At 37.5% G+C, this 26,739-nt stretch overlaps 1 protein-coding gene across 7 annotated transcripts in view; it reads right to left on the minus strand.

Moving 5' to 3' along the window:
- Rspo2 (R-spondin 2) overlaps positions 1-26,739 on the minus strand; it is a 150,807-nt gene that overhangs the window by 46,578 nt on the left and 77,490 nt on the right. For 4 of the 7 annotated variants that reach the window (XM_011245607.2, NM_001357956.1, NM_172815.3 and 1 more), the window contains exons 3-5: positions 25,788-25,976; positions 10,734-10,877; positions 8,412-8,600 (exon numbers count right to left, since the gene is read on the minus strand). In XM_011245607.2, coding sequence (XP_011243909.1) covers positions 8,412-8,600; positions 10,734-10,877; positions 25,788-25,976 — 522 coding nt within the window. The remainder of the gene's footprint in view (positions 1-8,411; positions 8,601-10,733; positions 10,878-25,787; positions 25,977-26,739) is intronic. The other 3 variants (XM_017316596.2, XM_011245609.2, XM_030248538.1) reach the window with 1 other exon arrangement.

Raw genomic sequence — 26,739 nt, forward strand, 5'->3', positions numbered from 1 at the left:
CATGATCATAAACCCTCTATTTTCCAAGAAGGGATATATGAATCTGCCTTCTGCAAACTCAGATGTGACATACACAGTCTGCAGTACACCTCCCACCACAGGATCCACAGCTCTGGATGTGACTTCCATTTGAGAAATATATTTTATCTGACAGTAACCTCCTCAGTGTGTCTATCCCTATGGAACCAGAATATTTTGTGAGAAGTAGCAATTACCTCAACTATATTCTATAATGGAAATCCTTCTCCTCCAACATCAATTAAATGCACATACTTCAGTGTCTTCAGATTTTCATTTACCCTCATATTTTTACATTTGGGTGTCTTTGTTTTATCATGCAGTGATGTACTTTTTTATACTATCACTAGATATAAGAACTCTGTATTAATTATGAAATGTCTCTTGGTCAGACAATTTTATATATCTTATTCCTAGTCTTCAAAGTCCTTAAATAAAAGAAAATACTAGATCTATGAAAAATTATGTCTGTGTATCCCAGAGATGCTGATATGTTCAGCAAAAAACTTTCCATAGTTGCATGTTAATAGTGAAAACGTTTGTTATGCAAAATAACTGTATCATCTTAGCTATTTCTGTATGGTGGCAATGTGAGTCATACTGGGATTGTAGTAAAATCTGCCACTCTTTCCAACAAAATGTTCTCTTGTTGCCTCTAGCCCTGGAGATAATCACAAGTATAGCTGGAGTTCAGCCCAGGAGCTGCAGAGGTGGCACGGGAAACCCGAGGGAGTGCACCAACCTGCTTCTATTCTCCATCAACACCACAGAAAGATCACAGGCGTCAGTGGTGGAAAAATGATTTCTAAAAAATATTAGGGGATTTTTAGACAAGTCTTTCTTGTCTCCTAGGGGGTAAGGTGATGTCTCCTATAAAGTGGATAGTCCTCATCCAACACCATTTGTGTCCTATTAAAGTTGTTTTTATTTTTGGAGAGTCACAAGGAATGGTTTTACATCATTCACATTAAGACCAAACTAGCTTGCTGCTGAGTAAAATTCATAAAAGAAAGAAACGCTCTCTGGAATTTTCCTCTTTGCTTTGTTACACATTGGACTTCAGGCCTTTGGTGGCAAATATAGTTGAGAAATTCTTTTTATTTATTTTTTTTTTTTTGTTTTTTTTTTTTCCATTTTTTATTAGGTATTTAGCTCATTTACATTTCCAATGCTATACCAAAAGTCCCCCTTACCCACCCACCCCCACTCCCCTACCCACCCACTCCCCCCCTTTGGCCCTGGCGTTCCCCTGTACCGGGGCACACAAAGTCTGCGTGTCCAATGGGCCTCTCTTTCCAGTGATGGCCGACTAGGCCATCTTTTGATACATATGCAGCTAGAGTCAAGAGCTCAGGGGTACTGGTTAGTTCATAATGTTGAGTATAAGTGCCCATAAAAGAGGCTGGAACATGGTGCCCCAGACTATGATTAACTAGGTCTGGTAGAGGTTCCAGATGGAAAGTGCCGAGTATGGCACAGAGGTGTAGCTTCTTTCTCTTGCTCGCTCGTTGACTGTCCTCTCTGGGCAAGCAAGGATGGCATCCGAACTCTCTCACAACAAAGCTGAGAAAGAATTCTAACTTCACTCCCTTGAATTCTATAAGAGCCCTGAACTTATATTTCTCATGCCCATGCCTGTGCCCAGAGTTTTGCCTGGTCTTACCATCTATAAACTGTATGTTTTCCATGTTTCCTACAGGAAGATCCTTTGATATTCCACATTCCCACAGAACTTACACGCAGCTATGTGAGTATCAATAAACCTAAAAAGAACATGATTTCTAAAAAACAGCAAAAACAGGTGCACCACAACTTGAAACAGTGGCGTAAACCAGGGATCCAAACATTTGGGAAGTGGCACTCCAAAAGACTCTGGGCATTCTAAGCACTGTATACACAGCACACACACACACACACACATACACACATACACACATACACACACACACACACACATACACACACACACACACACACACACACACACACACACACACACACACACAACACACACATACACACACACACACAACACACACACACATACACACACACACACGTACACACACACACACACACACATACACACACACACACATACACACACACACACGACACACACACACACACACATACACACACACACACATACACACACACACACATACACACTCACACACACACACACACTCACACACACACTCACACACACACACACACACACACACACACACACACCACTACTACTACTGATACCACCACCTACAACAATAGCAATGAAAATTTCTACTACCACCAACAGCAGGGTACCAATGTTTATCCTCTGCTCATTTTCTAAGAATAAGAGAAAAGAAAAATTTTAAAGCTGGGCATGATAGTCCCAGAAAAGGGCACTTCTCAAGATAACATTCAGCTCCTAAAATAGGAGTTTTAGACACTCTACAGCCAGAATTTTTTGTGAGCAAGTATATCAGTTTCAGATGATGAGGATGATGGTGATGATAAACATTTACAAAGTGGCAGCTATGGGTAACTTCAGGTTTACAGGTTTACAATCACTACAAATACTATGCATGTATACAAATTACCCAGCAGCACTATGATTTTCTTAATTCAAAATCAATACAAACGCAAACAAATGACTGCTAAAAGAAATACAGCAAAGTATTTAGCAGAACACAGAGAAATGCAAAACAAACAAACAAACAAACAACAACAACAACCAAATCTGTTTAGATGCTTCAGATGAAAACATGCATTAACGACACCTTTGACAACGTGTAAGTCTCAGAAGGAAAGTATTTTCGTCTAATTCTTTCTTCCAGAGTATCCTTGAGGCTGGCATGTAGAAAACTGACCACATAAATTGCAACTCAAATGTAAACAAAATGTTGAGAAATAAGGAACACATGTCTAAAGCATAGTTTCTTGACCCTGTCCTACTGATGTTGTGCTTATTTCCTGTTCTTGGTTTAATCCATCCCCATCTGCAAGCATCTTTAGTTCTATTATTTAATGCTTAGTCTACATGAGACTGTCAGTTTATATTCTCTCTCTCTCTCTCTCTCTCTCTCTGTCAGACACACACACACACACACAAATAGAGATTAGTGAGGTCTTATTATTGTCACCTTTGAAAAGTAGACATTTAAAGAACTTAAGATTCTAAGTTGCTAAATAATTTTGTCATTTGCTTCCTACTAACGTAAGAACTACTTCTGAAAATAAAGTAGTGGGCAAGAACTAGGTAATGCCCATAATCAGGATTAATTATTTTCAAATTGAAATAGTATATATAGTAGCAGGCTTCATATTTACCTTGTTGACATATTGCTAAGAAAACAAGTGTGGCTGAAAGAATTACACTATGACAAACTAACAGTGAGCACAGGCAGTCACAACACCAAATACAGAAAGCTACTGAGCATCGGTCAGAGCATCACCTAAGAGGCTGATTACTGAAGTGTTTAAGAAAGAAAGGCAATGATGGGTACAGATCTATCATATGTGGAATTGATGCTAAATGTCACACACACACACACACACACACACACCAAGCAGCCTCATCCAGAAAGTTGACCCTGAAGCACTAGATATGAAAGGACTGTCTTGAGGCTACATATCCAGTGAAGTGAAGACCAGCAACACTAAAATTATAGGAGGGTAGGATTTTCATAAAGTATGAGTCTAAGCACAGTTAGTGGTCCCATGCTTTGGCAAATATGATAGATGACCTCTGGATTTCACCTCACTTGTTATTCTACATAGCAAGATGTCAGGAAGGAATGGAGGTAGCATGAAGTTTTGAGTTCCTCGTGATCCAATACAGTCGTGGCTTTTCCTTTAACCTTCACTATAGGAACAAGGAAAAGCCACAAGAAACTCAGCCTTCCTATGCAGCAAGACTTTGGTCAAACTCTACACTGCCACTAGCAACTTCCTAAGGGCCAGTCAGAGCCTCCCAGGCACTCACTGGATCATCCTCCTTCCCCAAGATATTGTGGGAGGACCAAAAATATTAAAATAGTCACTGAGTCAACAACTACAACACATGTATCCTTGATCTTCACAGGACCACAGATTCCTGACCAAACATCAACTCTCACCTCTCTAAATATCAAACACGGGTCAGCACATCTCAGGGAAAGCCCTCCTTGCCCAGCTTTTCTTTCCTATACAGCCTATGCCTACAATGAAATTATACAGGCTCATCCATTTACTTCTTTTCTACAGAGTTAGTATTTCTAAGAAAAACTCAAGAATTCTTTAAGCAATAGAACAATAAGCACTAATCAACAAACATCTAACAAAACTTGCTGTTAGAGCCAGAGAGCTACTTAAACAAGAAAACACACTTTACTATAGGAGCCAAGGAACCTGCCTTTGCTCCCTGGAACAAAAAGCGTAGGAAAGAACTCCACAAAGTTCCTTGCCCCTGTGCCTCTGTATTTGTCTCTGTGTCTCTTCCATTACTATCCTTTAACATCTCGTGGTTGTTTTCCCACTTAGCATTCAAATATATAATAACCCATTTATCTTTTTCTCTTAAAATGCTGCCTAATATACAACTTAAACTAGACATGAAATTTCTCCCATCCAGAGTTTTTGAGCTATTACTAAACTATACTCTTCCCACCAGGATGAAATCTAACACTGGGGAGGTGGGAAGGGATGGCTGTATCTATAGCAAGTACAACTTTGACTCTTTAGGGGTCTACTCTTCCTCACACTTGTTTCCCAAAGACTATCAATTCAATGTCTTGTCTTTTTTTTTTTCCTCCTGTGGTTTTTTTATTCTCCCTCGTCTCTTCTTGTTCCTCCCTTACCCTTCTCTTTGGTAGCTAAGCCAGCAGTCACACCTACATTTAAAATAACTCTTCTTTAGCCTTTGAAGGTTGAATACACAGAAGTCATTTTTGGAGCAGGAGAATGAAAACCCACCAATTGCAGATGGCTCAGCACATGCTCAGGGCAACAACCACCAGAAACACAGTCATCTCCACAGTCACTCTGGGCTCTTTTCCTTGTCTTCTATAGGAAACCACAGACCTCACCTGCTCCTTTTAGCAATTAAGCCTGCAATTAAGTTTAGAAGAAGTCTAAATCTTAGAGATCTCCCCCATCAGTATTTTCAGTTTATAAATGAGGAAATAAGAGCCAAGTATTAAGTGACTTGTCAGGGGGGTCATAAAAGTTATGAGTGGACAGGATGTAGACACCCAGACCATAGACCAAACCTCTGAGGACTGATAGGAAAGTCCAAGAAATCTTACATGTTTCATTCATAGTTGAATAAAAGGCAACTGATCGAAACCAAAAGTTTAGAAATGAAATGAGTACTTTAGCACAAATACATCTATTAAAATTTCTATATAGTTTTCTCCTTTTGCCCCTCACAGGCAGATCAGGCTGTGATGGGTGAAAAACTAGAATGCTAGATCATTACACTGAGATGTTTTTCTTGTTATTTTTTCTTTCCTAGTTGTTCATTTTCTCCTATTTAATAGCTTTCAGTGTAACATCTTAGACACGCAGCAGCTATTCTATGATGCTGACCTCTAACTCCGGCCTTTCCATAATCGAAAGCAGCTGATTTTAATATGCCTGTGCTCCAGTGTGAAGGGGGCTCAGGCTGCATTTGAGTGCAATCAGGTTAAGATTGGCTCCAACGGGAGAAAAATCCATACATATGTTGAAAAGATCTGAAAAATGCCTGTATTTCCAACCTGATTACGACTTCCATTTTTGCATGGTTTGTCAAAGCTGATCACTGAAATCAAATCAAGATGGAAAGGGGGATAACGCGGTTTTCTTCTCCATTCTTCCTGTAATCAGCATGACCAGCTGAAGAAAGGGACTTTCCCCCGCTCTCACCTGAGGCAAGGTGGGACTCTCCACTGGAGGTTATGCCACTTTTTAGCAACTGCTGCTCACTTTCCACAATTAATTTCTTAGTTCTTATATCCTACATTTGTAATTAGAAGTCATTTTATTACAGAGCCCTTAATTTCTACTAATTTAGCTTATTTGCCTTTAAATCAAACAATAAAACAAGTTCCAGCATATCTTTGAAAACCCTATTATAAAGACATGAGTGTTTGCTATTTGACATCGAGACAAAAAAAAATCATGTTAGTAACTGAAAATTAGATAGTTACAGAGATTAGAACAGTGCTTAATGGGAAAAATATGGTTAAAACGTAAATAAAGTTTAAGCTAGAATCTATCTCTGATTCACTTGTTTGAAGGGGGAAAAAAAAACCCAGCAAATCAGGCTTCAGCCATTTTTTGTGGCATAATTTATCAGTGGAGTCAATCATATTCCAATATTCCATTAAGATGGTAACTGTTGGTGGCACAAATAATGCAAATATAATAAACATTATGGGTAACAACCTATCCGCTCTCTAGAAAATAGCTCAATCATGACTAAGGCCAGAAAAATAAAAGGCTGCAAAGGGTAGAGTGGTATCAGGGCTCTTATTACACATAAGCATGTTTGTTACCAGAATATTTTCAAGTTTAATTTTTGCTATTAATGTAAACCACAATTGCAGGACCATGTTGCCTGAAAAGGAGTGGGGGGGGGAGGGGAAAGTTATATAAACAATACACAACAAAGAAAGTCTTTCTTTCCCATACCTGAATACATCAGGTTTGCTTTTAGGCAAAAGGTTGCAGGTTAAATGCTCTCAGCTATCCAAGACATGGCTTATTAGTTTTGTAAGAAAATATTTTTTTATATTTTGACTGAAAAATACCCACTTTAAGGGAACAAAACCATCCTTGTTAGTGAAAAGCAGACCCAAGAAAACTTTGTTTCAAAGGACCAGTAAGGAAAAGCAAGACTAATTCAAGAGGAAAAGCTGGCTCCTCCCCGGGAGCTTCCGAATCCGAATCTAATCGTCCTCGGAGGGCAGCTGGAGTCGTCCAGGCTTCAGAGTCTCGTCTTTCTCCATGGATCATGGACAGTCTCTGTGAGGCAGCAGAGTGTGGCTAGAAACTCACTGCAGGCAGCTATGTGCTCTTTGGCCTCTTTCTGGGCTTGAATGAAAAGGTTGAGAATCACTCACCAACAGTGGGTGACGGGGGAAGAGGGCAACCCAAAGTTTGGAGTATTTTAAAGGCACTTTTCCAAAAACAACTTTCCTTTGTTTTGTTTTGTGTGTGTGTTTTTTTAATTTGTACATTTAAAAACAAAACAAAACAAAACAAAACAAAACACACCTCGGTTGAATCTGTGGCAATATGGCTTTGGCCAGTGGTACAGAAAGTGTCAACAAGTGATTACTACTTTACAAAGCACACTAACTTTGTGAAAATTCCATCTGAATACGCTGGATGGCTCAGTCAGTAATATGCTAGCTGGACCGTTATGAAGAGCAAAGTTCGTATACCCAGCATCTACATACAAGTCAGGTAACTCTAGCCTTGCAGAAAGTGCACAGAGACAGAGGGTCCTAGGGCCTTGCTGGCCAAACAGTGTAGCCAAATTAGTGAGTTCCAGGTCAGTATGGGGCCATGCCTTTAAAAGGTTGAAAACAATAAAGGGAGATGCCTAATGTTGCCATCTGGCCTCCACATGCACACACATGTACACATACATGTCACAAACACATATGTATTCACAACCCCTATATGCATACACACAAGAATTGCATTTTGATCTCCTGGTTCTGTGTTGTCCAACACCTCGCTAGGTACTCCTCTCCTAATTTCCAAATGAGCCTAATCCAGCTATTATAGAATAATGACTGCAAATCAGTATAATTATTACAAAGAGTTAAGCACACACATACCAGTAGCTGTTTGCTACAAATTATTATCAAAACAAAGAGACAGGGCTAATTGTGGTAACATTAAGGCAGGGTTTTTTCCTCCCCGTGTTTGGGTAAGTTTATTTAAAGTTGTCATCTTCAACTAGTAATGATGCAGATAATTTTACAGATTCTATAAACTTTTGAATCTAAACTCTTCTCAACTGAAAGTTGGCCCCTTCTTCTGAGCACCATCTGCAAAGGCCCAACTTCATAAGAACCCTTTATTATGGCACATTTGAAAACACAGAGAGAGAGAGCGAGAGACACACACACACATATACACACAGAGAGACACAACACACAACCCACACTTTTAGAAATCTCATTTTTGAAAGCATATAGATACTCCTTCAAGCTATGTAAAAACTATTAAAACAGCAAATGAAATGTTCACTGTATATAAATCACAACAACTTAAGCATTTGTTTCTTTAAAAAAAAAAGGTAGGATTTTTATCTCATCTCCAATGTTAGTATCAGGTTTCCATCATGAATAAATAGCATTTACTGGGAGGAGGGAAGAAGGAAATTTTCAGAAAGCAGGCAGCACATGAGCATAACTGTTTAGACCTACCTCCTGGACAGTGCCTCATGGCCATCTTGCATCTCCTGGACTCCGCAATGGTCGGACATGGTATTGTGTCTTTTGCTGGCTTTTTAACAATCTGCCGTGTTCTGGTTTCCAGACCCCATTTAAATCCACACGTGCGGTTGTTTCTGCTACACGTTCCCCATTCGCTCCAATGACCAACTTCACAACCTTCTGATAAAGATTTAAAAGATACAAACACAGACAGCAGTTGGGTGTCCACTTTTCATTAGACTTTATCCATCACCTCCACCACAAATATCAAATAGCAGGTTATGTAACCTGTACGATCTGCACTCATCTTTCTGGAACTACAGTTGCTTAAGTCACAGAGCATTGACAGCTAAGACAAACAAATTCCTAGTAAGTAATTAAAGGCCTCGTGCTTTCCATCTGTCCTGTTTTCAAAGGAATACTGCTGGTAAGGCCTAGATGCAAAACTGTATCATCTCTAGAAGATAATCTCTAAACAGACAAAACCTAAAACAGAACAGGCTCTCTGCATGCCATGACAGAAGATAGAAGATGACAGGCTAATTTCCTATGCCCTACTCCAAATCTATAACTGTGTTTGTTTTAAGTTCTAGGAGGTAGGCGAGGAGGTGTGTGTGTGTATGTGTGTGTGCGCACGTGCGCGTGTAAGTGTGTGTATGTGCTTGTGTGTGTGCCGCATGCATTTCTGATTCTGCATAATCTATCTATTCGTTAACAAGTATGCTGATATATTTCATAACCTCTATATCTATGCTGTATAATATAAGTTCCTAGGCATGGGCAATGTTTATTGTCCCTTTTTATAAGATTACGGAGTAGTGGTGGAGGTGGGAGGAGAGCATGCAGAGCTGAGCCTCCTAACAGACTTGCAAAGCTCCCCCTGTGTGTACATGAGGACCCCAGCCTGGAGTCTACACTTAACACGTGGCATTTTCAAACTCAGTAGGCACCAGGGCCAATTCTGTAATTTTTTAAACCCATCTAAAATTGATATATAGGCCAATGCACAGGATTCTGTCATGAAGTATTATGCACATTTTCATTCACAATTTGTAACGGGTGTGACTCTTATTAAAAGCTAAAACAACACTCAGAATATATGCTTTAGTGGCTCTCTCATTTTTAATTGAGTGATAATCTGCATGTACTAACACATATAAATACAATTACAACACATTTCTTTCCAAACCACACTCTTAAGTAAATTTTCCTCCACAATAGTTTGCAAAATATTTCAGCAACATTTCTACAGTGAAAAATTGTCACATTCCATTTTAAAATCTCTCCCTTTAAGAAATGGCAAGTAGGGGGCTGATAAGATGGCTCAGCGGATAAGAGCACTGACTGCTCTTCTGAAGGTCCTGGGTTCAAATACCAGCAAACACATGGTGGCCCACAACGATCCATAGTGAGATATGACACTCTCTTCTGGTGTGTCTAAATACTTGCATACAATAATAAATAGAATCTTTAAAAAAAGAAATGGGAAGTATAATTGATGATTATTGCACATCAAATCAGATATATAATGTACCTAGTAAAATTTGAGAGAGATGGACATGAAATTAGAGTTTAAAATCAATCAATGTATTTGTCAAATTTACCTGTTAATCAGTGGCACACACACACACGGTATTTTATAAACATTCATCAAATCAGTAGCCTCTATGCAAATAAAAGCCTACTTTGCACTTGGTACAAAAGCAAGACTTTTTGTGAGTTCATATGAAGACTGTAAAATGTATGATTATTTTTTCACACCACTATGTATATTAAAGTATGCATCTATAGATCTAAAACTCGGTTAACAGCAAACTCACTTCAATAAATTTTGTAAAATGTAGTCAGTCATCAAGAAAATACATTTCAGCACACAGGTATTTTTTCAACTTAGTTTTTTTACACAGATGGCTTAGCAAGAAGGTCCATGGTTCATTTGCTTGCATGGCTAAGATAATAGGATGGCTGGCATGACACTGCTTGGACGTTTTATTATTCTACTAAATAAAATGTTTTTCTCTAACTGTACTAATAACTTAATAAGAAATGGATATATTACAGATGATAAACTTTATCAGCCCTTAAGTAGCCTAACTTGGCAAATACATAACTATCAAATTTTGAAACAAAGCTATCCATCATCATGATGCCTAAAATATTCAAAATCAGCAAACAAAAACCCTTTCAGTTCTAATGAACAACAGAACCCATTTACTTTTAGGCTGACTATATCCAATATGAGTATTTGCAGAAACAGGCATAAAAATTTGCAATGAAATTTTGAATTTGAAAGTTGAATTAAGAACTACTCACCTACACATTCCATAGTCTCATCTAACGGTGCAAAACCATCTGGACATTCATCAAAGCAGCGGCCTCTATGCAAATAAAAGCCTACTTTGCACTTCGTACAAAAGTCTTTGCTAAAGCAAGAATCACAGTTTTCTATTCTGCATCCTACAAACAATGTTAAAGAGAAAAAATAGTTATGCATTGGTTACCTCAAGCAAAATGTTAATGATCAGAGAAATACATGTACATACTCTGATTTATTTATGTCATAACATTCTAATCCACCCTTAACTCTCCCAACAGCTTACCATATTAATAAGCTAGGTCAGGGTGCTAGCAAAGGGCTTAAGACAGCAGGAAACTCCAGAAATGTTTGGGAGTTCAAATGGGATTAAAGCAGGTGATTATATAGAATACTCTCTGACTACAATTTCTGGTACTCTCTGATACCATTTCTAAGACTGGTATCTGCTCTGCCTTTCAAAGTCCTATAGTAGAAAACAGAATGGAAACTCTTGTCAGTATCTTCTGTTTTCAGATAGTCGGGAATATATCAAATTTCAAAGTATATTTAAATGCCTGGTATGTTACCTAAAGCACATGTCAATGCTCTCTTCCTTTTTGTTCAGAGAATGATGTGACACATGGGCAAAGAAAAGATCATTTTTGTGGAGATATCACTGTGCCAAGGCCGTTATATATATTTCCACTTACTCTTTCCCATTGAGTGGAACCCACAATTTGTAAATGAGGATCCCAGGCACTAAGAGTCAGTCACACAGGAAGTTTTGTTTATGACTGGGCTTTCCCTAAATCCAGTCTCCTTTCTTGAATGGCTGCTAGTAACAGCTTCTGAAACAGAGACTGCATTCCCACCAGAACAGGTCTGAAACACTAGGTTTGTCACACAAGCTCTGCAACTTTGAATAGCCATTTGCCTCTACAGACCTTGGCATCTCATATAAAGACCACCAAACCTTTCAAGATTATAATAAAGATTGCAATAACGTATACACCCACTGACACATAATATGACACATAATATGAAGATAGAAGTAACGGGTAATTAGTACTGTGCATTTGTAACCAAAAGACAGAATGCTCCAATGAGGTGTTTAAAAAAAGCAATTAGTAGATTTGAATTCTCAATCAGATCTTCTGGCAGAGCCAGTGAATTCTTGGCCAGACATAGGTGTCAGGCACAGGTAGCAATGTGTGCTTTCTGGAGAGAACAGGAGAGGGGTGGCAGGCTGGTTAACTGAAAGGCCAGGGTTTCCACAGTCTCTAGTCAATTATTCCTTGTAACAGATTTAACTGGTGGTAATCACCAATATCCAAAGAATAAGCAAGTTCAATAGCACCACACCCATTCTTTTCCAAGAATACTATCCCAGCACTATATTCACTGCATCAGAATTCTCCAAAGACTTAAGTCATACATTTCCTACATACCAAGAGGTAATTGGGCTAGAAAATTTAACTGAAATAAATCACAGTGTCCTTAAATTTTCAAACATGAAAAAAAAAGTAAATCCAGAAATTAGAAAAAGGCTAAAATGTTGAATAAAATAGATTACATAATGGTAATTTCTAAGCCATAAAGACAAAATGGCAGCTATCTGCCTTTCCATTTTGAGTCTATACATATCTGCACATCAAATGACCACAAAACACCTAAACACCAGCAAATCAGGAACAGGAACACCAAGTCTCTATAGGTATACCATTAAATTATGACATTGCCTCTTTGCTGGGGGAAGAAATTAGTGGGTATAAAAGTATAGCTTGCTACCCTATAAAAGATTTACTTGTAGCCTCAAATGCTGTAACTTTAATAAACAGAGGCCTACAGCTGGTCAGAGGCCTCTCAGTCATGGTCAAACTACATGACCAGTATGTCCACAAATTGTTAGGTTTCTTGCTACAGTTTTTGAAGAGACAAGAAGTCTTTACTGTTAAAATTATTATCCAAGACATGGTCAAAATGTCCTTTTTCAGAGGACAAAACAGAACAAGGTGATGGACATATATAATTGTAAATATATACCTTGTTTTAAAAGCAAGGGTTCCACACTTCATCAATTAGCCATTATCTACAAGGACTGATTTTGCTTTTAAATATGGTCTGCACCATTAGGGCTTTTGGCCAAAGAGTTATAGCAACAAACATTTGCAATTAATTTTACAAAGTCTTTTTACTGGTCTTTATTGTTTCATAAAGCTCCTCTTTCCCATTCCTTGCTTGATACCACCTCACGAATGCAGAATTTCTCAAATGCCTGTCATTCTCAGTACAGTCCCTTGGGACTATTTCAGGCATAAATCTTGCTGGAGAAAGCTTAATTATGTGCTCTCAAATTTGATACATTTGATATATTGATAGTAGAATACTATAACCATTAAAAAAAAGCACACTGGGAATTACGAACAAATGATTCAGAGTAAGTGCTAATGGCCTATTGTGAACTGGAATAAAAAGGCAGGCTACAAGTTATATGTAACGTGAGACAACAAAGACATATGTACCAGGGTACACATGCATATGTGAGCGAAAAGTACATATGGGAGTTAATATGAGGGAAGGGCAGTAGAGTTATGAAGTGTCAAAAAGCGCTATGTGTCCTTAAATTAAGTGAAACCTTTGTAAGTGAAATTTACTAATATAATGAAAATAACAGAAACAATTACTTAAAATATACAGTTTAATAAGCTACCTGGGTTTACAAAAATAAAAAAAGCCTTTATATTAAACACTATGAAATAGCCCTTTTGATATCAACAAGGAAAAACAAATAACATTTTAGATCATGTCTCAGCCCTTTCTAGATTTGGGAACACAAAGCTAGAGCTTTACTTTTACCAAACCTGCTTTAACCTTCAAACTAACTCTATGGTCGTTTCATCTTTCATTGCCAGGTCCTGTTTCCTAATGTTCTATAACACTTAACCCTTCCATTATATGAAAAACACACCTGAAAATATTATCTACGCAGTGAGGCGTTCTTCCAATGCTATGACTGATGCTGAATGGCCATATATAGAGTTTGGCTGGCCCTCATGGATTCTATGGATTCAGTTTATATCACAAACTTAGCATGTAGCGCTAAACCAAAGGCCTTGTGAACTAGCAATGTGCAAGCCACTTTCCCCCACAAACTCCACCCTGATGTCCTGCAGCCCATGAAAACCTTTTTCAGCAGCCCCAGGTGCTCCCTCCCAATCCAGCCAGGTCTCCAAGAGGCAATACTTCTGAGTGGGAGCATGATCCCTTTGGGGTCCTCAGAGACTTACATTCAGCCAGGACCCATCTCCCCAAAACAACATAAGCTTGTTACGCTCCTTTAAAAACTTTCTTTCTTTCCATACAAAAGTCATTTTTTAACTAGGTATTTTCTTCATTTACATTTCCAATGCTATCCCAAAAGTCCCCCATACCCTCCCCCCACTCCCCTACCCACCCACTCCCACTTCTTGGCCCTGGCATTCCCCTGTACTGGGGCATATAAAGTTTGCAAGACCAATGGGCCTCTCTTCCCAATGATGGCCAACTAAGCCATCTTCTGATACATATGCAGCTAGAGACACGAGCTCTGGGGGTACTGGTTAGTTCATATCGTTGTTCCACCTATAGGGTTGCAGACCTCACAAAATTCATTTTAAATAAAATTTTAAAACATTACAAAAAAAACTTTTAAAAACATACAGAAATTTTCTTTCTCTCCTAAAGACATCCCAGGCTCACTCCATCAGAAGGGTCAATGTGTTAACTGTTTCCTGTAGGTGTTTCAGGAAACCTCTTTGTAACACATAAATGTAATGGGTTAAACACCATTTAAAGGCCAATGGGAAATGCAGTAGTTGGTTTAACCTTTGAAAAATTTATACTATATAATAGGTATATCAAAATTTACTAAGCATAGGCTTTTGCTGTAAAAGTATGTGTTTAAAGTCCTTGTTCAAAAATGTAAAAACCTCCTTTAGCCAACTTCCATGCTTCTTCATTACAGTGCCTCCTCAAAAATGCAATCCACCAAGTGAGCACTGCCAATATTGGTTTAAGTAAAATTACTGTCCAAGTGAAACTGTGGCCAAACACAGGCTGACAGGGCTGTCATTGGGCCACAAGGGCTTATCCTAGCCAAGAAACAGAAAAGCATGCTGGGCAGCCCCCTCGCCTGTCCTCCCAACACCACACCATACAGTCTCTAAAGTAACAGTTTTCAAATTATACTCTAGTCTTGTTCATACCGAGCATTCCCCAAGAACCTGGTATGTGCCGACGATGCTGCCAGACCCTAAGAACATGGTTCCTTAACACTCATTCCCCTATCCCAGGGATGCCAATGCCAAAGTGATGGGCCACAGCCACGTGGCACTAACAGTATCAAACAATAACAGAATACATAGGAGAAACGTGCATGGTGGCGTCTATGCAGACTGAGATCAAGGGTCCATTGCTGTTCTGTCTTTAAGTTTTTATTTGTTTACATTTATGAATTCACCATATCTAGCACTGTACTTGATATTGAGTGGAATTTTAGCTCTTGCCAAGTAAACAATCATGAATGCCATTTAAAAGCTTAATTTCTTAACTATCTGAATACTAAGTAGGAGATCATTAGCATGTACTCTGTACAGAACGTTGATATGAAGAAATAAAAAAACCCAAACAAACCATCCTCTCTAGCTGTAGAGAAGTAAATTACACAGGAAAAACTAGAAAATATCTGAAAACAACTGAGATTGAGAGGGTGGTATCACAGTACCATGGGTAATATATACTGTGGATGTTGGGCTGGTTTCACTTAGTACATCTTTTTTCCCCCCTTTGAAGCACTTGATATTTATTTTATCAAAACAGCCAACATGTGAATTACTGATAATCCACACAACTTTTTTTTCTTTTATTGGATATTCTCTTTATTTACATTTCAAATGTTATCCCCTTTCCAGGTCTCTGGAAACTCCCTATCCTAGAAACAGAACAGCCTTGAAAATGTGGAGTTGTGGAAGCAACAGAGGAAACACAAGTGGCCTGTGAGAGACCTGGGGAAGGCTGGTCTTACTGGGGAAAAGTTCAGAGCTGGGGATGCTTGTTCAGAAGCTGTGGTTTAAGAACATAAATTGTCCACATTTTATGTGGCTTTTAAATACTTGACTAACAATTAAAGTTATTAAGATTAATATTGGCTTCAAGGTTAGGGACTTGAAATGGCATAGTGTATAGTATCTACTGATACCTGAGCACAAGAGCAAACTGGCTAAAATAGAATGGCTACTTTGTTTCCTCATTTAGACAGATAGAAACCCTCAAAGGCTAGGAGACCTGATGGATGAGTAACCTCAAGAAAGACGCTTAGACAAGCAATTGAATAATAATGTGACTACTTAATACTAGAAAGCTGTGTGTGCATGCGCGCATATGTGCAACAAATGACAGCAGCAATAGTAAAACTAATGTTTCTTACAGAGAGAAGTCTTTAAATATGCTTGTCATTTATTTTGCTTGTCACATATTCACTTATATTTTCATTGCATTAATGATTAACTATGTATTAATGAAAGTTATTTTTCTATATGAAGTATTTTGAAAGACATTCCTTCCATTATCTTGTTCTAGTTAGTAAGTTCATTTGTTTATTCCCTTTATCTCCTCTCCTCCCCCTCCCTCTCCCCTCTCTCCCTTCCCCCTCCCTCACTCACCTTTCCCCTTCCTCTTTCCCCTCCCTTAGTTCCCTCCCCCAACCCTTCCATCCCCTTTCTCCTTCCCCTCCCTCCACTCTGACATACAATCTTTCTATGAAGCCCAGCTTGGTCTTGAGCTCATGGCAGTCCTTCTGTCTCAATCTTTTCAGTACTGGAATGACAAATATGTTCTCTCAGTAAGAGAAGATTTAGGGGCATTAAGGCAAAGAGAATCTTAATCTTGCCAAGTTGCCCACTGTCCTGTAAGAGTACTACTAAAGGATCTATCCTCAGGTCTTGCTTACCTCAGTACACCTGGAATAGCCAGTTATCTCATCAAAGTCACAGTTGTGCCTCTGATCCAGGTGTCCTACCTGTTCTTTACTCAAGATAATTGGACCACATTCATATTAATGTGCTTACTAGTAATGGGTATTTTGACTTGAACTGATTCTACTGAGTTTTCCCCAGACTTCAGCAGGGATGTCTATTAACTTAGTAGTGCTGTTTCTCTACATTGTCCTACAAGTAGTTGAGCTCTAAACATGAAAACGTGAGTACTGCCTTTTATTTTCTTTAGTCTGAAATGCACTAAATCTCCTGAGGAGCAGTGTGTACCTAAACTCTATAGCAAAAAAGAAAAAAGAAAAAAAAAGTGAATTTAGCTTTTAGGTTGTAGTTTTTATCAATTCATATTGTGGTGAAATTAATGTACTAACATATTAGAAATATGTTATTTTTGGTAACTTAAATGTTTTACTGAGGGATATTTATAATCTTTTGCCAGTTTGGAGAAGGAGTGTTACACAGTGGCATTTGAAATTATTAGAGATGTCTAAAAATATGCAACTTTGAGACTCTTCAGTTTATGTTGTTGTCAATGGTTACTAAGTAAAAAGATTTCTGAAAGTCTAATGTTGCTGTTTTCTGAATAAGTCATTCCTTTAAGTTCTATTCACTTTTACCCTATAATGAGCAGAGAAATCTCTAGGAATTCCTGGAGACTGGATGGTCTTTGACTGATACAGCTATGACTTGGGGACTAGATGCCTTCAGAAAGTAGTGCCTCTCCACTCTCAAATGAGGTGCTGATGTGAAGTAATCAGCCAGTTGTCATCAAGTACAGTCATCCCAGCATGTAGTAGGAGACACAGGGGCATTTAATACGACGATAACCTCAGAAAAAGAAAAGGTAGCAGAAGAAGAACAGGTAATGAGGACTGATGGTTGCTTGTTCTTGGTGAGCTTCAAGAATTAAGAGGGTCCTGATGGTTTTCCTCTAAAGTTGACTTAACAGAAGGTTAGCTCTCTGAAACTACATGTACACCCAGTCACAAACACACAGAGACATATACGCATGCACACACACACTATATACATACATACATATACATATACATATACATATACATATACATATACATATACATACACATACACATAAACACACACACACACACACACACACACACACACACACACACACACACCTTTGGTGGAAAGTCATCTACTTTGAGTATTAGATACAAGGACTCAAAGCAACTTATAGGTAAGGGAAAGATGGCCAAGGAGAAACCTTTATATCCCTACACTCTTCACTAGAGAGGAAGGAGACACCTCACTTATTTCTCTTAAACAGTAAAGCCCTGGCTTAGGTAAACTTTAATGTCAAAGTATAATCAGGTTAGGTGAATGAACTCAGCCCAGAAATAGGTTGCTTTGGGGATAGGTATACAGTTCTACCTTGTATCTGCCATAGTACTCCTCTTTGACACAGTCTCTACTATGTTGCCAAGGTTGATCTAACACTCATAATCCTGCCTCTGCCTCTTGGTGTACAGTGAAAGGCATGCCTTCCCATGCTAGGCATACTTTATTTTGATTACTAGAAATACATATGCTGTCAAACAGTTTTTTTTTTTTTTTGCACAGACTCATTTTTAAGTCTTTAAACTTTATTTTGTGTATGTAAGCACCAAATTCAAATTTGTGATTTACATTACTGACATCATCTCTACACTATTTTAAATATGGTATCTATTCTACTCACAAAAAAAAAAAAAAAAAAAAAAAAAACAAAGAAACATCCAATCCGATATAAAACTAAGTAGTCAGATAAAGATATTGGCAGCTTCTCTTGAAATTGCATTCCAAACAGATGGAATGAAAGAACTTGTCCTTGGGGAATGCAATGCCAGGCTCTAAAGAGATTTGTGTTTCCATTTAAGGAAGATGGGAGAAACACAACAACCTCGAAGTCAAATCGACAAGAAGAAAATCTGAATTATAAGGCAAATTAATATTTCATATCAGATTTTCAATTCTTGCCAGCAGCCATTTCATCATCTTGGTCACTCCTTGTGCTTTTCCTAGTTTGGTAACTTGTCACCCCATCATCGTAAGGTGAATCCAGAACAGTGTAATAAACTTCAGACCTGAGTCCCCACTGGAAAGTGTCCAATTGGAATGTTGGAAAAGGCAATTTTATCTGCCCCGCTAAAAGGAAAATACAAGTGTCTCCTATTGCACATCTCATCCTCCACCTGACCTCTGCCCACTGGATACAAAAAGAATCTCTTAATTCCTTCACACTCCACACAGGCTTACAGCAAGTGTACAGAGCTTTAGGGTATATGTTATAGAATATAGACCATAAGGTCTCTGTTGAAACTATTCAACTCTATTGGAACACAAAAGTAGTCACAACATGGGACCAGGCATAGTGGTGCATAACTTTAATTCCAGCATTTGGGAGGCAGAAGCAGGCAGATCTTCTGAGTTTGAGGCTAGCCTGGTGGACAAAGTAAATTCTAGGACAGCCAGGTCTACAGAGAAATTCTCTCTAGAAAAAAAAAAAAAAAGAAGAAGAAACAGAAAAAAAGAAAAACAAAAACAAAAACATGTCCAGCCAATGCTTTACTTTTCAAAGAAGCAGAGAGTACAAGGTGGTATAAGCCTTTTAAAAGGAATGTTGCTGTGGTCAGAGAAAATGTGCCAAGTTCAGTTGCAGCACTCACACTGCAAGGGTAGGTATACAGGTGAAGGCCCTTGAAAGAAATAGCTAAGAAAAACTCTGATGATGCCACATATATTAATGAATGTTATAATGCCAGCAATCAGAAGGCTGACGCAAGAGAACTACAAAACTTGAGACCAGTCAGGGCTATGTGGAGAGATGCTGTCTCCAAACAAATGAGCAAATAACTAAAACAAATCCTGACACAGCCCACTAAATTATTGATGCCTTAGCCATGATGCTTCCCATCACAATGACATAACTAATGCTGTTCAACCATACCTAGTAAGAGGACTACTTTGATCTTTCAAGGATAAACTTTTTTTTCATATGATTTAATTATTTTAAGCAATGATTATATAATTATAACTCAAAACAGAAAAAAATGTTCCAGTTTCACTTTTTGAGCTGGGATAAAATACTCAAACAATAGTTGTAGTGGGTTTGGCCTAATGCTGCTTGTATTCTTATGTTGATTTGGGTCTCTAAAATTGTTTGCACATCCTCATGTAAAACATTGAGGGATCCTGCCCAACGTTGGTTCTGATTGGTAAATAAAGATGCCAGCAGCCAATGACTGGGCAGTGCAGACAAAGGCATGACTTGAGATTTTTCCCAGGCTTGAGAGCAAAGGAAGAGGAGGAAGATCTACCATGCTGGGAGAAGGAGAAGGTGAGAAAAGATGCCATGTTTGAGAATAGTGGAGGACAGGCAGGCATAGCCAGCATGTGAAGGAGTCAGAAGAGTGCGGCCCAGTTGGACCCTCTGGGTCCAGGGCAGCCAAGACAGAATATAAAATTTTGTAAGTAATAACTCAGGATTATTGGTGGGAGGTGGATAAAACACGTTAGGAGGTTATGAAGTGGCCTGGCTGTTACTCTGTTTAAGGTATATCAAAATATAAAGGCTATGTGTGTATGTGTGTGTGTGGGAGGGTGTCTTTCATTTGGGAATGTAAAGCATTGAGGTGGGTAATGAACCCACCACAGGGATTTATATACAAAAAAAAAATGCTACAAAAAGTAACTATATAAGGGAAGGGTTTATTTGACTTACAATTCAAGGTTACTGTCCATCCTGCAGGGAAGTTAAGATGAAATTCAAGCAGAAAAATCACATGACACCCAGAGTCAAGAACAGAGAAATAAATGCATCAATGCTGTCTGCTAAGGTGTTTCTTCTCTTATCTAGGTTTGTTCTGCCTGATATATGGAATGGTTCTACCTTCTATGGGCTAGGTCTTCCCAGATTAATAAATGATTGGAAAAGTCCTCCACAGACATGCCCATGGGTGATATAAATAATTCCCCAATTGATACTGCCTACTCAGGTGATTCTAGGTTGTGGTGAGCTGACATTTAAAAGTAACAGCAAGCCAATAGCCACCGTCAAACTAAATGGAGAGAAACTTAACGTAATTCCACTAAAACAAGACTAGGCTGATCACTTTCTTCCTCTCTATTCAATAGAGCACTTGAAGTTCTAGCTAGAGCAATAAAAAAACTAAAGTAGATCAAGGAGATCAAATTGGAAAGGAAGAAGTCATAAAGTATCATTATTTGTGGATGATATGATAGTATACATAAGTGACCCCAAATTACTACCAGAGAACTCCTACAGCTGATAAACACCTTCAGCAAAGTGGCTGGATACAAAATTAACTCAAAGAAATCAGTAGCCCTCCTTTGGACAAATGATATACTGGCCGAGAAAGAAAGTAGAGAAAAACCACCCTTTAAAATAGTCCCAAATACTATAAAATATCTTGGTTTAACTCTGACAAAGAAAGTGAAAGGCCTATATGACAATAACTTCAACTCGCTAAAGAAAGAAATTACGGGAGATATCAGAAGATGGAAATATCTCCTATGATCATGAATAGGTAGGATTAACATGATGAAAATGGCCATCTACATATTCAATGCAACTTCTATCAAAATTTCAATACAATTCTTTACAGACCTTGGCAGGGAAATTCTCAAACTTCATATGGAAAAAAAAAAAAAAAAGCTCATGACAGTAAAAACAATATTGAACAATAAACAATAAAAAATGGAGGTATCACCATCCCTGACTACACGCTATACTACCAAGTAATAGTGATAAAACTGCATGGTATTGGCATTGGAACAGACAAGTTGATCAAGGTTGATCAAGTCCCAGAAATAAACACACACACACCGATGGGCACTTTATTTTTGGCAAAACTATTTAATGGGGGAAAAAAAGCATATTCAACAAATCATGTTGGTCTGTCAGTCTGCATGTAGAAAATGGAAATAGATCCATATCTATCAGCCTGCACAAAACTGAAGTCTAAGTGGGTGAAAGACCTCAACATAAAACTGGATACACTAAATCTCATAGAAGAGAAAGTGGGGAACAACCTTGAACTACTTGGTACAGGAGACAACTTCCTAAGCAGAACACCAATGGCTCAGGCTCTAATATTAACAATTGATAAATGGGACCTCATGAAACTGAAAAGCTTCAGTAAAGCAATAGAACAAAATGGCACCCTACAGATTGGGAAAGGATCTACACCACCCCTCCATCTGACAGAGTGGTTTTATCCAAAATTTATGAAGAACTCAAGAAGTTAGACACCAAAAACACAAATAATTCAATTTTAAAGGGGGATACAGAGCTAAACAGAATTCTCAAGAGAGGAATCTTGAATGGGAAAGAAGCACTTAAATGTTTAAGTCCTTAGTCATCAGGGGAATGCATACAAAAATAACTCTGAGATTCCATCTTATACCAGTCAGAATGGCTAAGATCAAAATCTCAAGTGATAGTACCCTCTGAGAGGCAAAGAGAGGGGGGAATGTGATGAAGAACTGTGGGAGAAGGGACCATGAGGCAGACAGTGTCTGGAATGTAGATAAATAAAATTATTAATTAAAAAAACCTACAACATTGAGTTCCAGGCTATCCTGGGCTACCTGAAAACCCTATCTAAAACAATCCTGTCATACTGTAGTTTGAAACAATCAACCCAGAATAACTTCTCACTATATAGTTAACCTGTACCTAAGTGCTTACATTTTATTCGTGTAAGATAATTTCTCAATATTTTCATTTTCTATTTATAATACTGAATTCTAACAATATAAAAAAACACCCATAATCTTCAAATATACTAGTTCCTTCATTGCTACACTCAACCCCTAAATTTTGGAAAGGGTATGTTAACCAGTTTAGGTAACTTCACCCAGCTAATGTAAATAGACATTCTGCTTGCACTATATTTTAGACAATTGAGAAAAATGTATATAATAGAGATGTTGGCCCAAGACAGAAGCTAAACAACAAGCAGTGTTTCTGTGGCATACAATCAACTTGATTATCTTTGGATTTAACAAAATGAGAAATTTTAACATTGATACAGCTATGTGCTGCTTATAAATTAGGATGGTGGTTAGGAAGAAAGAATAATGAATAAGAAGCCTGTGATTGTGCCTGTTGACATTCTTGTTGAGTCCCATGGTTACATGTGTCATTTCTCTTTGAGACAGATCTGTATTCACTATTCGTCAAGTTTGTTTTGAATTGATATTTCATTTAATTTCTTTAAAATTTTTAAGACAATTTTGCAGGTAGAAGAAAGAAGTGAGTTTTCTGGAAAATATACTAAATACCAGCACTCATACTTAAAAAAAAAAAAAAAAAAAGCATAGCTTCATTTGAAAAAACCATTAAAACAAAAATACTACTCTATATTTTTTTTTCATTCTTTTCACTTATTTTCATTTATTTCATTTTTTTTTCATCTAGGTAGGGAAAAGGAAAAAAATCTCTCCTGTTGTCCTGTTGGTTGAGATATGAACGGACACTTGTGTATACATTATATAAATTTCAAGAGGACCTGGGTAATATGTACCTAAAGATATTAAAATAGGTACTATAATTAAAAGTACATGTTAAAAGATGAATCAGACAAATATACAAGAGTATATTTGTAAATGGAAAAAAAGAAGCATTTATAAATGAATATCCTTCAAAGCACTTGTAATTCTTAAAGTCTGAAAGTAAGTTTGTAGTGGGTGATTAGCTAAATGTTGCATATCAGATGCAGAAATATATGTACAGCTATGTGGAATAGCATAGAAAGAGCCATAACTCATTAAGGTAAAATACATTACAATTATGACATACTTGTAAGGATGGAGGGCAAAACCATGGAGAGAAACACACTCTTGAGGCTGAACCCAAGATGTTAACTTTGAGTGTCTTTGGGAAATGATGTGCTTTTGATCCTTGCATTTGTATTTTATTAAGATTCATTTCTAAGCTCTCTAAATAGGGGAGTATGCAACAATTTTAAAATGGTGCTTCCAGGTAAATGAATTGCTAAGTGAGGAAGAAAAAGTATGATGGAAACATCACCTAAACTACCAGGGACAATAGGAGCTTATATTATCTGTGAGTATGCTCACAGCATACTTCAGTAGGCTAATCCAGTGACTATTTTCATGAGCATTTATGAATTTTACAAAACTCATAATGTACATCCCAAGAAGCCAACTTCAGCCAACAAATAGAGCAAAGTGTTCCTTTGGAAGATAACCACTTTATACTTGCATCTTCACTATATCACAAAACAGCACTATGAAAAGGCAGGATTCATTTACATTACTCCTGTTGCTTAAAGCTTATTTATCTATGGTCAAGTAATAATCTCAGTGAAAAGTAGCTATAATCTCCAATTCTCTACTATCAGTATTATAATTTAAATTATTGCCATCTTCTAGATGCTATATAAAACAGTAGAATACAGGCAAAGACTGAAAACAAGATAATAGCATGGAGGAACCATAATAATCTGATGTCATGAACAACAAATTATTTCTCTACTCTCACTCTACTTTATAGTTTTGCTAATAAGCACTTCCCACTTGATCGACATAAGTAATGATTTCTTCTTGGTAAGTAATCTCCAGCCTGATCGCATTCACTTAAAAAAGTAGAACCATAGCAAGTCCCTTCTCACATGTAATATTTTTTTCCAAAACCCAATCAATCATTACAGTCCATTTCTTAGGAAAAGGTTTCAATGGAACATGTCAATTCTTGCCTTGAGTTCTGAAGTCAAGTGCTGGTACAACAGGAACTCCTACAGAGATAACTGTTCAAACAAACTTGTCCAAGAATATCCTGAATTGTGGCCCATACCCTCAAATAATTACTAATAGCATCATTGCTATTATTATATATATTCACTAACTAATATCCCAGGTTGGGTTGGTTACTGTACAGCCAGACTGTTGCCCATACACACAATTCATATCACAATAGCTCAAGAATTTAGAGTAAATGTTTCAAGCTATCCACTTCTATCTTTATGTTTTTGTACACTGAAAAGTACACAGGTAAAAATTGCACAGGACAATAAGATACTCAAATTTCACTAGAGGTCATCTGAGCCAGTAAGAACAGAAAATTGTTTCCAGGTAGACCTCTGTCCTATGCATGGGTCAAATCATAAGCCTTAAAGATGTAAGATATTCTTGGAAATTCAACCAAGTTATTGATACTTCTAAGTTACATCTCTCAAATGATCCAATTTCATGAAATAAAGGTAAATCCAAACTTCATCTAAGCCTACTATTTCTATCTTGACTACTGGTACAAATTATTTATTCTGTTACTTGACTAAAATGCTTTGTCAAAACAAAACAAAAGCAAAACAAAAAGCAAAGCAAAACAAAACATAAACCAAAACCTAAAACCTAAACACCCTAATTACACCTTTACCAGTAATGGTGCTTGGTGTTTCATTCATACACACACACACACACACACACACACACACGCGTGTGTGTGTGTGTGTGTGTGTGTGTGTGTATGTATATGTGTATATTGTATATGCATATATACATATATACGTATATGTGTATATATGTATGTATATGTATGTGTATATATATACATACATATATATACATACATACACACATATATTACAAATATAATATATATATTTATTTGTAGATCTAACAAAAGCAGGGAAAAGAACTGTAAAAATAAGATTATATCAAAGAAGATTTTTCCATGCATAGTAAAATCATTTGGAGGGGATAACTGGTTAGTTTGCAAGTAGTAATTTCTCCTTATAAAGTTCTATCTAGCAAGCATTTTTAGATTAACATAATGAGAAATGGTTAATCTAAATTACTGAAAGAATGTGTCTAGCTTATGATATATCTACACAAAATACAAAGTATAAAAGTTCTCTTATCCTACCATATTCATTTTTGAAGGCTTTAAAGTATATCTACAGACGGTTACATATATGTTTTTCCATAATAATTTAGCACATTATGTAAATTTCATATCAAGTAAAATAGGATGGACAAAAGTCAAATACTTACGTGCACATCTGTTCATATCTGGGGCTCGGTGTCCATAATACCCTGATGGGCAGGAATGCAGGCACTCTCCATACTGACGCATTCCTTCTCTTCGAAGGAAAAAGAACAACTTCTGTTGACATCGGCTGCAACCATTGTCCTTCGAACAAGACAAACAACCCTTGCAAATGGGATTTGATACATAACTAGCTGTAACAGAAAAACAGAAAACAAAAATATTTGAATATGAATATGATTAGATATTTGGTCTATATACCATCGTGCAAAGAAAGATGGTTCAGATCACATACCCAAGAGGAGGACCTGCTACTGCCCAGTTTCTACACCAATATAATTTCTGTTTTCTAAATACTTATCTTTATTCCCATAGATACTTGTAGCTCTCACCCCTTGTCAAAGAAGCTTCTTGTTGCAACAGCTCAAGACAGAGATATCCCCTGGTCAAAATATGAAAACTACATGACTGTGGAGCAAGAAATCCAAACTGATACATGTGCAAGGTAATCCCTACACATAAGGCTCAGGGAAAATCATGAAAGAGGGGGAAGAACTGTTCTGAGAGGCAGAGACCAAAGATGCCTGCTGATGAATCATGTCTGCTACATATGTCAGAGAAAATGCATTGATGAACTTTCAATAATATGGTTGCCTTTATAAGACCAGCAAAGTTACACCAGTTGACATACCAGTGCACACAAGAGATTGCACATGGTCCCACCTCTACTAAGAGGTGTAGGTCAATGGCTGCTGAGAGGGGGGAGAAAAAACTGCCTCCAGAAAAAAAAATCCCACATAGGTTTGCCAATTCCAAGAAATCAGCCCTAGACACACATATATACATGAACAAAGCTAATGGACCTTACAGGTAATATACACATGGGTGTATATGCATGTGTGAATGTATATGGAACAATAATAAAGAAAATATCATGAACTTGGGAAAACAGACTCC

The sequence above is a fragment of the Mus musculus genome, chromosome 15, assembly GCF_000001635.26.
Source record: "Mus musculus strain C57BL/6J chromosome 15, GRCm38.p6 C57BL/6J".
Lineage (NCBI taxonomy): Eukaryota > Metazoa > Chordata > Mammalia > Rodentia > Muridae > Mus > Mus musculus.